Source organism: Hylobates moloch, unplaced genomic scaffold (genome assembly GCF_009828535.3).
Source record: "Hylobates moloch isolate HMO894 unplaced genomic scaffold, HMol_V3 SCAFFOLD_16, whole genome shotgun sequence".
Lineage (NCBI taxonomy): Eukaryota > Metazoa > Chordata > Mammalia > Primates > Hylobatidae > Hylobates > Hylobates moloch.
In genome coordinates, this window is record NW_026652291.1 from 25,570,104 (window position 1) to 25,585,222 (window position 15,119).

General features: G+C 39.1%; 1 protein-coding gene and 1 long non-coding RNA gene across 37 annotated transcripts in view; one reads left to right on the forward strand and one right to left on the reverse strand.

Annotated features, from left to right (window-relative positions):
- LOC131381586 (uncharacterized) overlaps window positions 1–15,119 on the forward strand; it is a 239,395-nt gene that overhangs the window by 101,906 nt on the left and 122,370 nt on the right. The window lies entirely within an intron of this gene.
- The window catches only part of NRXN3 (neurexin 3), a 1,690,724-nt gene that overhangs the window by 56,325 nt on the left and 1,619,280 nt on the right, over window positions 1–15,119 (reverse strand). For 20 of the 36 annotated variants that reach the window (XM_058429924.1, XM_058429914.1, XM_032180331.2 and 17 more), the window contains one exon: window positions 3,025–3,112. In XM_058429924.1, the coding sequence (XP_058285907.1) occupies window positions 3,025–3,112 (88 nt within the window). The remainder of the gene's footprint in view (window positions 1–3,024; window positions 3,113–15,119) is intronic. The other 16 variants (XM_058429925.1, XM_032180353.2, XM_032180336.2 and 13 more) reach the window with 1 other exon arrangement.

Genomic DNA, 15,119 nt, shown 5'->3' on the forward strand with positions numbered 1-15,119 from the left:
ACCTCTCTCTGCATTACTAGGAGTATCTACCTACTTCTTGTATTAAAAATATACCTCTGACGTATTTCCCTGTGTATACAAATCACTCACCAGGAATACTTTATGGAGTAAATAAAATTAGGAAAATGCAATGCTCATTCCTCAAATGTGAGGAGTTGAATAATCACAGGTGGAGGAAATCAGTATCAGCCTCCTAGAGCTACATGTTCACTCTTTGAAGGTAGGGGTTCTGTCACTCACTTTATCTCCTTTCATGCTCCCTTACAGAACACAACAGATAATTTTAAAAACTGTATCTCCCGGCCGGGTGCGGTGGCTCATGCCTGTAATCCCAGCACTTTGGGAGGCCGAGGCGGGCGGATCATGAGGTCAGGAGATCGAGACCACGGTGAAACCCCATCTCTAATAAAAATACAAAAAAAATTAGCCGGGCGTGGTGGTGGGCGCCTGTAGTCCCAGCTACTCGGGAGGCTGAGGCAGGAGAATGGCGTGAACCCGGGAGGTGGAGCTTGCAGTGAGCCGAGATCGCGCCACTGCACTCCAGCCTGGGCGACAGAGCGAGACTCCATCTCAAAAAAAAAAAAAAAACAAACTGTATCTCCCCACCCACCTCATGTTATTCAAGAAATGTTGGTGTTGAATTTCTGTCCTCTGCTTCTGAATCGGAGAAAATACCTGTGTGGCCTCTAGAAAACAAATGGATTTAGTTTGGGGCCATTCAGGTTTACATTGTTCAAGTCTCATAACAAATAGCAATATATACCTATAAGCTGGGGAGCTATAGAGCTAGATAATCTGAAGCTGAGATCTGGAAAAGCCCACTGCCTTATTCTAAAGGTTGCTGTGGAGATGACTTTCTGAGGCAGGGTGAGTAGTTGAGGAAAGATGGTGATAATATTTCAGAAGGACCAAGCCTCAATTTTGATAAGCCTTAAAATCTACAGATTTGATAAACATTGCTGCATATAGAGATATCACTGCTAAGAAAGGAAGAAAACCATTTGGGAGGTCAAAGCGAGAGGATTTCTTGAGGCCTGGAGCTCAAGACCAGCCTGAGCAACATGGTGAGAACCCCATTTGTACACAAAATAAAACAAATTAGCTGGCATAGTGGTGCATGAAGTTGTAGCTACTTGGGAAGCTCAGGCAGGAGGACCACTTGAGCCCGAGAGTTGGAGGCTGCAGCGAGCTATAAACACGCCACTGCAATCCAGCCTAGGTGGCAGAGTGAGACCTTATCTCAAAAAAAAAAAAAATTTATATACATATATATATAATTAAAGCCTAGATTTCTTAAAGTGTTTGCCACAAAACAAGCTAATTTAATGTACATATTGAGGATTGTGACCTATTAATATATGAACCCTTAATATCTAGCACATGCTTAACATATACAGTTGACTCTCAAAAATGTCTGTTGAATTGAATTATGTGAGGAGTTAGATAGCAAAACTATTCTATTCTCTCTAATGTCTTAAAAAAAAAAACAGAATAGGAAGGACTCAAATCTAGAGATATATTATATCCTGCCTGAGTGCTCAAAAATATTTATTTGAATGAATGAATGAATAAATTAATGAAAACATGGCACCCAAGTCCTGGTATAGTTCGGATGTATCTGCCCTTTTTGGGTTAAAACCTCACATAGCACATACAGATTATTATTAACTAAAAATATGAAAAAAAAAAAAAAAAAAACCCAACCAGATCACATTTACTTTCCCTCCACACAGCTGAGCTCCCAATGGAACAGATTACACTCCAGAATGGAAGCCCTGTCATATTAATGATGTGTCCCTGTGTCATACTAAGGGTATGAACCCACAGAACTTCCTGGATCCAATGCTACTTGCAAGAAACCAAAGCAGTCAGCCTTCAACAGATTTGAAATCTTGTAAATCATTTAGGGGTCAGAAATGGAAGGTTTTTATTTTTATTAGATTATTTTTGCATTAAGCTTAAATTTTCTAGAATTAGCAAAAGAGAATTTTTAATGCCTTTCCTTTTCTTAAAAGGAAAAAAATCTGAAAGCAATGCAAAAAATAACTAGAAAATTCTATTTATTTTAGTCTTCGTAGAAATAAGATCCTGGCCCAACTCCAGCTATTAATTCTATTAAACATACACAGAAATTCGATGATATCTGTTCTCTATTATATACATATAAATGTTTGACTTATAGTAAGTCTCAAAACAGACAACTGGGAAAAGTTGATAGGAAATAATCAGGGACTGCAATTGCCTGCTGGACATTACCTCATATATAGCTCACTATAAAGAAAGACCATAAAACATCAAAATGTATCTGGGTCCAAATGGGGAACACATTGAAGCTTCTGATTGCTAAAGTCTTCTCAACTTCAGCACAGTAGATACATTTTGAAGCATCACAGCTGTTGACACGGCATGGTACAGTACTAATTTTGTGTTTACTATATTGTTGCACAAATGTTCTAGACACACAGTTAACAAAATTAGTATAAAGATAATACCATGTTAACTGCTGTTGAAATCCCATGGAAAATATATATATATATATACACATATATTTTGTGGTTCTCTTAGCTCAGAACAATTCGTGAGTTTTAAGTCATTTACCAATCTTTATGGCTCCACTTACCAACCTTTAAGCTCCTCCATGGGTTCATCCTTTCTTGATGTCATTCCAGCATACATTTCCTCATGTTCCCACCCTCTGTGACTTTCATAGCTGCCACTGGCTGCTACACATTTGCTGCTCCAGTGGTAAGTCTGGGCATCTGCTTGCCCAATGTTAAGTCATATACTGTGATTTCTTTGTTAGCTATCAAGAGACTGACTTAAAATTTTTGTAGGATCTTATTGCTCCTTCCATGGGATTTGATGCTTTCATTGATATAATATTTATATATGTATACTTATACATATATAGATATAAAATACACACATTAACATACTATAATCTATATATAAAACACATGTATAATCACATATATGTATGTATTGTTTTTTGCAAAAGAAAAAAGCAAGCAAAACAAGACTGACCTGACCTACCTGTACTCGGCTCACATTCAACAAAGTCTTCATCATCACTTGAACATTCAGCAGATGAAACAAGATCATCTGATGTTGGCTGTTTATGTCAAAGAGAAAATAATGGGGTAGGGGAAGAGAGAGAAGAGAGAGAGATAAGGAAACTAATGAACAAAGACATCAAAGATTTATCACTGTATCCCATCTCCCATCATTATGATTATTTTTCTAAGGAGGGCATACTGTAGGATGAAGAATTCTTAACTACTGTGTGGCTGAGAATGACTCCGGGTCTAGACCATCTCAGGGGGGTCTTCCATAGATCTGAGTGACCCAAGGTGGCTCCAGGAGACTTAAGCCTAACCCATCCCCATAAATGACATTGTGCAGCCTTACTTCATTCTGATTTTGAGATTTAAGAATCAGAAGGACAGGAGAAGGGCTATTGTAAAGGATGGGCAACGTAAGAGTGCAAAGCAACACAGACATACATTGTGGCTTTGAGAGAGTTTCAATCCTTATGGTGTTTGGTCTCAAGTGTATGCAGTGGTAGTTGTGCATCTATAGGCTGGCATAATTAATGAACGCTGTGGAATGCATTCTCTTAGGAACAGCATAATGGCTTTTATCATTAGCAAGAATTCCTTTATGTAATTGCTGCAATAGCTGAATTGGTAATGTGGACCAGTAGCATGATACCACACAATAGTCCCTGAACACAGGTAAGGCTGTTCCTGAAGAGAGCAAAAACAGTTCTGACTGCAATAATAGTAGTTCAACTTGAGGCACCTTTTAAATTCTGAGTCTTGCAGAAACTCCCCAATCCCAGGGAATCTATTACAAGAAATATAGGAGACTGCATATCAGCTGTGAGAAGAGCCCTCCATACAGTAGGTGAGATGACTGCTTTCTGTATTTGCTACATATTGCATGCACAGTAAATATTGAATGAATGAATCTACAGATCTTATGCAAAAAACAAACTTTTGGCCTACTATGTGCATAAGAAGACTCAATATATTATAGTTCAATAATGCTCATTTATTTCCCCTTCTTCATGTTACTAATATTTACTGACTTGTCAATCTTCCAATTCCCAAATATACTAAAGTCTGGATCCAAATTCAAGAGGAAGAGTTAATAAACCATTCTCCTTCTATTGAGCAATTACTACAAGCCAGATGCTGTTCTAGACATACATATACATACATACATATATATACACACACACTTTTTAGTTATAGTTATTAATTAGACAGGATTCTCACAACCATCTTTTGGGACAGGGATGACTATTATATGCCTAATTAGAATTGCAGTTGTTTGTGGCTTGCTATAGGCTTCTTTATACCTGGTCTTACATTATGGACAGAATTATGCCCCCTCAAAATTCATATGTTGAAGTCCTACTCCCCAGCCCCTCAGAATGTGACTGTATTTGGATACAAAGCCTTAAAGAGATAATCAAGTTAAAATGAAGCATTAGGATGAGCCCTAATCCAATATGACTTGTGTCCCTCTAAAAAGAGGAGAGTAGGACACAGACATACACAGTGGGAGGAAGGCCACATAAGGACACTAGAAGATAGTCATCTACAAGCTAAGGAGAGAGTTCTCAGAAGACACTAATTCTGCTGACACCTTGATTTCAGGCTTCCAGCCTCCAGAATTTTGAGGAAATAAATTTCTATTGTCTAAGCCACCTGGTCTAGGATATTTTGTTTTGACAGCCCTAATAAATGAATACATATGACAGCCTTTCTACTCAGGATTTCCAGAAAACATCCTTTTTTTAAATAGACATCTTAGGTATAGAATTACTGGACCTCAAAGAACTGGAAAAACCACATTAGATAATTCATTGATTTAATTAAAATGGCAGAGAAGTGCCCTACACAACAATATTGATCTTTATTCTACATCTGAAAGGGGTATAGTTCAACCCTTGCTCCTCAAGACTAGCAGAAAAAAAGAATTTTTATTTTTTTAATTTTATTAAAGTTTCAAGATACATGTGCAGAACGTGCAGGTTTGTTACATAGGTAAATGGGTGCGATGGTGGTTTGCTGCACCTATCAGCCCATCACCTAGGTATTAAGCCCCATGTGCATTAGCTGTTTATCCTGATGCTCTCCCTCTCCACACCGAAAAAAGAATTTTTAAACATACTTAAAAAAAAAAAACAAACAAACAAAAAAAACGCTACTGAATTGTTCATTTCAGTTCCAGCAACTAAAACTGGTAGTTACATCCTGGGGGACTGTTATTTGTGTTAGAGACATGGTAAGCATATTCCCTTGGTGTTTCCTGCTGACAGGGGGCCATGTAATAGCTCCACTTCTAGTTACTTAAGGAAAGGAGCTGGTAAGTGGGAAAAGAGTTAACTGTCCAAATAAATAAGGCAATTATAAGAGGAAAACACTATTTTGGAAGGACCACAATCATTGTTTAGTAGTTTTTAAGCATACAATCTTTATAGGGGCAATGTTTCCCAGCAAAGGCAGGAAAGGTTGGTTTGGGCTCGGGACAATCTTAAGTATTACAATGGTTTGTGACCCTCCAAAAGGCCACAGTTACATAAATGAATATATAGTATATCTTTGGAATTGAAATGTTGTAGGAAAAGGGCAATTAGGGGGAAAACTTATCTGAAAAAACTCCTTAGGGTGGTGGCAATAAAGAGGTTGAGAATACACTACTAAAGTGTGTTCAACTGGAAATTGTTAATGATTTGACTGTAAGGGCCTTGCAGAATGGCCCGGTAGGACTTTGGTCCATAGTATTGAGTGAAAGCTGGTGAGTTAATGAAAATCTAATGAGCTCCTTTCAAGAACTGAAAGCCTGGCAATAAAGTTTAAAGGCCGTTGAACAAATGTATAAAAAGCAATGCATAACTTCAGTAGAAACCAAAACATATATTAACATAATATTAGTTGAATCTCTAACTCAGAGGAGACATCTTCATTTGCATGGGCCAAAAGAACAAATGTAATTTTTTTTTTCTTCAGAAAAAGGAGTAGACTCTGGGGTTGAAAAGATACTTAATGTCTTCCTCTCAGCTTCCTTGGCTTTCTCTCATACTAAGTTTCTCTCCCCTGTGGTTTAGGTGACACCATCCCCAGCCCCACTCTCCCACCTCTTCTCCACCTCCAATTCCATCCCAAGAATGGGCCCCTAATCCCCACTGCAGACCCCACACATCATCTTTCACTTTCTGACCCCCTTTTTCCACCTTTAACCCGCTCTGTGCTCCACTTTGCCCAAAGATTTGTTTTCTGTTGATCTTCTATATGAGTACATATGAATACAATGTTCTTCCCAGGCAACAGAACCACATTTTACCAGTAGCTCCTAGCAATGGTGCCCAGACTCAAAGGAGTTTGAAGGAGAAATGATCCAGCAATGTGTCTAAGAATGGGCCTGGCCCTAGACATAGCACAACCGTGAATCCCGACTCCTCCACTTAGATTCAGAAAGTGACCTGGGATGTGTGTGTGTGTGTGAGTGCACACACATCACGTCACTTAGTTACTTCACTAAGTAACTAAATCAATTAATCAACATCAGCCTCTCAATCAAAGTAATTCCAAGCCTGACAGCCACTCCTAATTTAAATAAATTTGATATCTGCCTGTGTGCTCTATTTGCTACAATTTACCCCACATTAGAAGTGTTCTTTGTTGCTGACAATTCATTACTTCCATTTTATGGTACACATACTATTTCTAGTTGTACCTGCCATGAGGAGTAATAAAGAAAAATGTACTCATAAAGAGCTTAAACAATCATTCAAAGGTGATCTGTTTTCAGTGGCTGTGAATCTAGACAATCTGTGTGGGTCTTATATGAATTCAGTTCCTTCCTTTCTGTCTTTCAGACCTCATCGTTACCACTTAGAGGTACAGCCAACTGAAACTCCCAAAGCAGTTACAAACATCTCAGTCCCTCTTTGCCTGTTTTGGTAACCAGTGTTTTCCTAGAGAACCTGGCATGCAACATTGGCCACACCTGCCACAGAACACTGTGTAGTATGGAAAGACTTCTTCTGCCAGAGGCATTAATTTGCAAAAAGGCTTAGAATTAGGAATGCTACACTTAGACTTTTTTTAAACTACTTTTGTCCCTAACATCTAGAAAATCCAACCATACAAACCAAGGCTTTTGGGTGATATGAGCGGCTTAAGATCATATCCTAAATTAATGGCAATTGGATTCAAAGATACTTTCAGAAAACCCAGGGCTTTCTTTTAGCAGTTTTTTTTTGTTGTCGTTGCTTTGGTTTTTTCAGTCTGTGTCCTTTTTCAGATGTAAGCAAATGCAGGATCTGATGCTGAACCTTGAAAGAAAAGGCACACTTCTTTGATTGCTTTCCATGGCTTGTACAAGAGGTTTCATGTTGCAGATAGACTCAGAATAGGATTGTTATGAGTAGAACAAATCTGTGGACCTCTGCCTTTTAATAAAATGCAGTAGCCTTAGGCTGCATGTGTGTGTATTTTCCCATAATTACAACCATTGTCCATAATTACTTTTAATTACTTAGAAGAAAGAGCAGTTAGTATGTCTGCAAAGAAACAGATATCTGGACTATCTAGAATCATGCCTACTAATAACATTTACCACTTAATAAACACTGGCTACATTTAGGCTTTGTGCTGAGCTGTTAATTCATAATAATTTAGTATTCACAGTAACCAAGGGTATAAACACTTGTAGTGAATTGCTATTTTTAACTGCCCACCATCCATGCTCCTTCAGGAAATAGTATTGCTTTAGGAAACTCTTCTATTCATAGTTACGTTGGGAATGTTTATCAAGGTGCCTTCAATGTCATCTTCACATTTTTTCCTCTCACAATGATTGTCTAAAGCTCTCATAACTTTCAATGGCTATGCTTAAAGTGTTGACATATGACGGTTCCCCTATGTCAAATACCAATATTCTCTACAAGTTATTCAAGGAAGAATTTTTTTAAAAATCTATGACCACCCACAAACCAAATAATTTTCACAGTGGCTGGGCTGCTAGATTTACTGTCGGTGGTATATGTCATCAGGGTGCTTTTTTCATTCATTCATTACTTTAATGAATCTTTTTCAAACACATATGTGTCAAGCACTTTAACAGTTATAAGGGATAAGGCTACAGATAAGACACAGTTCCTGTGCTCTGGGAATTCACAGTCTGATGAGACAGGCAAGTAAACAGGCAAACTTGACGTAGTAAACCGAATGCTCTGACAAGAGGAAGCATTAATGTGCAAAGGGAGGAAATAGCAAGAAAGCAGAGAGCATGTGCGAAATGAGCCCTCAGGGACAGGCAGTGGTGAGACAGGGGAAGGAAGTGAGGATGGGTGGACTGGAGAAGGAGAAGGGCATTTCAGGTGAAATAGTATTTGCAAAGGCTTAGAGGTCTAAAACACGGTTTATTTATACACCCACTAGTAGTACAGGATGACTGGAGGGAAGGGATGGACTAGAATGACAGTGTGACCACTACTTGAGATATGTTGTTGAAAACTTAGATAATGAGCATGAGTTTAATGTCCTGCCCTATCAGACTTCTCTTCTTCCTCCACTCCCTGCATCTCACCAGTGTCATCTGTCCCATTTGGTTGGAAGCTACTACATATGGTTTATAGAACATGTGTATGAATATGACTGCAATGCAGTTTCACAATGCATATTAAGCACCTTACCTTGCTTTCTCAAGGGGAGAAAAATATTCCTCTGCCCCTATATATTAGCCAAGTCCTATATGAAAAACAATACTTCATACTACTACATGTTAAAATATGTATTTCATATTTTTAATCCACGTGTTGAAATTACTTTGTTCTGTGTTAGGACTCATAAAACTAAAGATAGGTATTATAATAACTTTCAATAAAATATCTCTCTGGCAGGAGCCCTATATATTCCTTTCCTGGAAGATTTTTTATTGCATTCATGTTCTTTTTTTCCCCCTAACAATGTTTATTGAAATTACCTTAGAATAAAGCTGGGACAGAAGAAAGCTCAGAATTCTGTCCACCCAAGTAAATTTATGGGTATATTTACCTTCCAATTCCCTAAGTTTCACAAATCTGACGTATTTTCCTCCAGTGAGTTATTGCTTCTATGATCATTGGCTTCTAATTATGTACTCAGAAGGGTTTTACCCTTTCTTGGCAATGGTTCTACACTGTTCTTCGTTATTAATCCATTTTTGGGCATGAGAAAAGTGTCTACTGCTGTGAGCTGTGATCAGAACTGCTCAAGACCGTTTCACTCTGTCCCCTCCTTACTGCCCAACTGCCTTTTGTAACTTCAAATTCCACCCTTCAGCTCTTCATCTTACACTGGTAATAGGCTAATCATTTTGAGGGATAATCATTTTTCCCCACCCATCTCCTTGGAAGCACAGTTATTTGAGATTAAGTATGAGATAAAATAAGTCCTGCCACAGAACAGCTTTATGAAATTATAAATAACACACTCAAGAATGATGATCTCCTTTCTTCCAGTGAAAAAGGAAAAGGGAAAGGCCCATAAATATTCTGAAGCCCCACAGAAAACAGCCATACATCTCTGCAGCTGCTCCATGCTAAAAAGAATTAAATTCCTTTAAATGCTTGCTGTTTTAGTTCTTTCCCCTCTATACCTTCACTCTGAGATGGAATTGGAGCTCTGAGTATCTCAGATGAGAGAGGACCCATCTAGCTTCATTATGAATGTTCATTCTCTATTTAAATACAATCTGCCTGAGAGAGTTTTTCAATTACCTAATACCCATTGACTCTAAGTAAACCTAAAACCTTTAATGAGATTTGAAAAGTTTGACCATTTTTTTTATGTATCTATTAAGATTTTCTTTACTAAATTGTTGCCATCACAGTCTCATCTTTGATCAGTGCTAATACCCACACATATAACTGGATGATTTTTTTTTTTTTTTCCTCGAGACAGGGTCTCTCTCAGTCACCTACGCTGGAGTGCAGGGGTGTGATCATGGCTCACTGCAGCCTTGACCTCCCTGGGCTTAAGTGATCCTCTTGCCTCAGCCTCCGAGGTATCTAGGACTATAGGTACATGCCACCACACCTGAATAATTTATTTTTTTGTAGAGACAGGGTTTTGCCATGTTGCCAAGGCTGGTCTCTAACTCCTGGGCTGAAGTGAGTCACCCACCTTGGCCTCCCAAAGTGCTGGGACTACAGGCATGAGCCACTATGTCTGGCCAATGATTTTTATATTTAATCAAAAATAGAAAAAACATAAGAGCTTGGGCCAGCTTGTTAGAAGCCATTATCTCCCTCTCTCCCCCATCCCTCTCACTCACTCAATTTAAGCCCAATACAGAAACAACCTCACACTCTGGTAAGATTGTATGACTGTGATACCTATACTCTTATTTCATTCTGATTAAACGTCCCATTTATAGTTACCTTTGAAAGCCACAGACATTGTTATGATAAAATGAAACACAAATGACTTTAACTTGTCATACTCAGATGTGAAAGATGGGGGCATCTCATGAAGCAGGTCCTGAATGCTGGAGGTGAAGGGAGAGAATTCTAATCTTGTTAAGATACTATCTAAGGTGACCCTTGTATCCTACATCTATGAGCTTAAGTATTTCGATTGGAACAACACCCTGTGAATTTTAAAACTGTCTTACAAGGTTTATGTCATGGGTTCTTCCAGCTATTACTTTCCCCTCTTCCCTCTACCTACTCCTGAAGATAATCACTTGCCAAGATATGACTACATGCATAACTTACTTGCTCATATATCCATGAAATGAGAAAGCTTTAAAGAGAATCGCCCTGAGCTAAAGATATTGCATTCTGTCTGACCAAAATTAGGTTATTGGAACAGAGCTCTCTAAAACTGAATTAAAAAAAATATTCTGGATATATGATTTTATTTACATTGTACTGACATTTGCACTGACTCATTCACTCACTAATTTCCTTGACAAGTGTTTATTAATTGCCTACGATGTGCCAATCACTGTGCTTGGGACCAGGCTGACCTGGTCCTTGTCCTCATGGACTTTATAGACTACTGAGATTTAAGCCAAGTCAAACCAGAAAACACTGATTAGTTGCCAAATCATTAGCTATAAAATCTTAAAATTAGTATTGGGCTCATAAGTGTCACCCAACAGTAACAATGATTATTCATTGTCACTGAAGACAGCAGACTACATAGGAATTCAAGCAAATCGTATCGCCCACTCCCTAAAACCTCTACCCATCCTCAATAGCCAGCATATTCTTTTTCTTCTTTTCCACAATGCATATACTAGAGCAGGATAAAGAATGACATGACTTACAATAACTTTTGCTAATGAATTAGTCTTTAAGGAAATCCCTTTGCAGACTCAAGATTTAATTAGCAGTAGAAAAACCAAGCTAAGCTTGGCCAAATTTTGTGCCAAGGATTGGGATCCTTTATTTCTATCCTTGAGGTCTTCTAGGATTATATAAATAAATGTGGTGCAGCAGTTTAATTTTTTTTCCCCACTTTTAAGATTTTTCTTCTATTTGCTCAAACAGGGAAGAGTAGATCAAGAGAGAGGGGAGGGAGGAAGGAGAAGAGAGTGGGTGGAAAAGGGATTAATCTGTTGTTCAAGGCAGGCTGACAGAGGGAAGAGGAGTATCGAACCACAGAAGATTAACCAAACTTCAATGTACCTTCCCAAAAGCAGGAGGAATATAATGCTACGTGGTGTTCCACTGATAAGCAAATCCCTCTAAATCCTTTCAATTTATTTCTTAGCCTGAAGAAATTACATATTATTTAGGAGACAGAAAAGTAAAATAAATAAAATCACCCACCCAAACCACACCATTTTTAAGACTCTAGATTGGATGCCTGTTGATTACATACACATAAAGGCCTGGCTTTGATGGCTGCTCTTCTTTCTTATTGGTGCTCTCCTCTCTAGGACTGCTAATAAGAAAGGCTTGGCTGTGTTTCCACTGTCAGCTCTTTTGTTTTCACCACAAATCCTCATTTTGAGTATTTAAGGTCTAACCATTATAAGGGAAATTTAACTGAAGCTCCAAAGACCAAATCTACTTTTTTTCCCTCCCTTCTTCCCTTTCTTTCTTCTTCCTCCCTCATTCCTTCCCTCTAAGAAAGAGATGCAAGCCCAAGAAGATGTAAACACAAGAAAAGAGTGCTTGTTAGTACATCCCAAAACTTACTATGTGGCACAGAAAACTTATCCAGAACAATCAAATGCAATGAAGTGAATATAAAATACAACTTCTAGAAATACAAGGCTATCTTTTCCTTATTACACTGAGAAAAAAAAAGTATATCCTACTCAGCCATGTAATATAATGTTAGAAAAGTCAGAGACAGGTGTTACAGCAATAGCAGAAGTTAAAGCAAGTTTTGGGTATTTGAAACTGGACTTAATAAAACAGGGATTTACAAGTGATAGTGATCTGCAGCCAGTAAGTTTGAGACAGAACTATGAAGGAAAAATGAGAGTCAATTTGAGAACATGGTATGAAGTCCCAGTAGAGGAAAAATGCAAAGGAGGTCAGCTTTGGATTGAGAATTTATCCTATTCATGCCTAGAAGAAAATACCAACCTCCCACAGAGAAATGTGGGAGGATGGGTTCCCATAAAGCTGTATGATTTATATAAAAAATCTCTAGATAGGGAATGTCTTCAGGTGCTATTAAATTGAGACGTTCAAAAACCCAGATGGGCCCACTCAACCCCAGAAGTCACATCCTTACTCCCAGGCTGCAATTAGTAGTAAATAGATAAACCCATCTTAGATATTGATTCAAAATAATTTACAAAAGCAAACACAACAGAACTTCTATGTGGAAAGAGATGAGATGAATTGTTTCTCACTTCTGATAGACAGTGAGGTTAATAATTTTCCCCGTTCTAGTTCATAAACAGCAACACTCATTTGCTGTCAAAATGCGTGTTGGAAATACAGTAGGTGTAATCACAGGCATGAGATCCATGAGGTCATCCACAGGGTTTTTTGCTCACAAAGACCCTTTGCTAGGTTGTATGCTCTGCTCTTACCATCTTGAAATTCCTAATTATTTATCTTGCACTTGTGTTTTGTAAGTGAAGTTCAGTGGAACAGTGGGGCATGAAAGCAAGCAGAGGAGATACATGCAATGTGTGTGTCCACTTCCATTCCTTGCCACTCATCCTCATATAGTGTTCCTGATGCCCCAATGGCACAGGATCCTGTGGACTCCCCACATATAGGAGTAATCTGAATCGAACAGCTTTATTTGAATTTATCCCCCAATATTTCTCCTTGGGAGGTTGGTATTGTCTTCTAGGCAAGAGTGACTAGGGTAAGTTCTCAGGCCAAAGCTGGCCTCCTTTGCTTTTCCTCTCTCCGGATTCTATATCATGTCCTCTGTGTAATAGGGAAGGATGTTATGTCTACTGGCTGAGTAGGAACACTGACATCCCCAGGAGCTCATGCTCTCCCTTTGAACCAGAAGTTGCTTAGAAGACAGAGAGAAGGCAATGGCATTCCAAGAAACACATCAGGAGAACCTGTCACATCCTTTCTTAAGTCTCTGTGTCAGCCAACCATTTACAGTAAAGATGACGACATGAAAGGGAAAGATAGGGCAACCTGGAGACCTCTTCTTGTTCTTTTTTTTTTTTTTTTTTTTTTTTGAGACAGAATCTCACTCTGTCACCCAGGCTGGAGTGTAGTGGTGCCATGTTGGCTCACTGCAACCTCCGCCTCCCAGGTTCAAGCAATTCTTCTGCCTCAGCCTCCCAAGTAGCTGGGATTATAGGTGCCTGCCACCACGCCCTGCTAATTTTTTGTATTTTTAGTAGAGACGGGGTTTCACCATGTTGGCTAGGCTGGTCTCAAACTCCTGACCTCGTAATTTACCTGCCTCATCCTCCCAAAGTGCTGGGATTACAGGCGTGAGCCACCTGTCCTCTCTAGGATTGCTAATCAGAAAGGCTTGGCTTGCACAGGGCAAGAGACCTCTTCTTTTTGGTTCTACCTGATGCATCAGTAGGCTGAAGTTAAAAAGTGTGGGTAGAATGTGCGTGCATCAAGAAGTGAAACAAAAAGCAGTAAGTTACTTTTGGATGGTATTTCCACTCTTCCAATAAGAACAAAAGACACATGCATATATGTGCTATGACATACAAATTGTGTTATTTCATTGATTCTGCATTTGGGCTGAATGCTCTTATATCTGGATTTAAAACTGGCATTGTACACAATATAAAGACGAATGGTAATATTCATGCTAATTTACATTTTTATTTACTTAAATGTCATTCAATAGCAAATAAAAAAAACATAACAAATGGACTATTGAAGAAAGGGCAAAGAAATTCTATTCTAGCACTTTTAACACTTTTTTTCTTGATTTTGGGGCAAGGGGCCCCTTAGTTTTATTTTGCATTGGTTTCTACAAATTATATAGCTACCCCTGAGAACAGTTCTGAAAAATGATTTTGGACAGGCCAAAGGAGTGTGACATGGTTTCAGAAACTCAAATTATGACAAATAGATTATGTTCCTGAAACCGGGTCCCTCGTGCTTCCCTCCTAGCCTCATGACTGTGGGTCTTAACTAGCTTTATTCTCTCAAAGGTACCAGGAGGAAACAGCACTAGTACTCCTGTACTGGTGTGGCTTTTTTTTTTTTGAGACGGAGTCTCGCTCTGTCACCCAGGCTGGAGTGCAGTGGCGCAATCTCGGCTCACTGCAAGCTCCGCCTCCCGGGTTCACGCCATTCTCCTGCCTCAGCCTCTCCGAGTAGCTGGGATTACAGGCGCCTGCCACCACGCCCGGCTAATTTTTTGTATTTTTAGTAGAGACGGGGTTTCACCGTGGTCTCGATCTCCTGACCTCGTGATCCGCCCGCCTCGGCCTCCCAAAGTGCTGGGATTACAAGCGTGAGCCACCGCGCCCGGCCTGGTATGGCTCTTTTAATGCACCTGCTCCCACCCTAACTCCCCTCTCTGTCTGCCCAGACCCATTTAATAACATTCCAGACAATATTCTCTAATAAGGGCGCAGCTTTTGTTTATTCCCACTTCTGAGAATTCTGGGTTTTAATGCAACCACTTTGAAAAAGAATGATAACC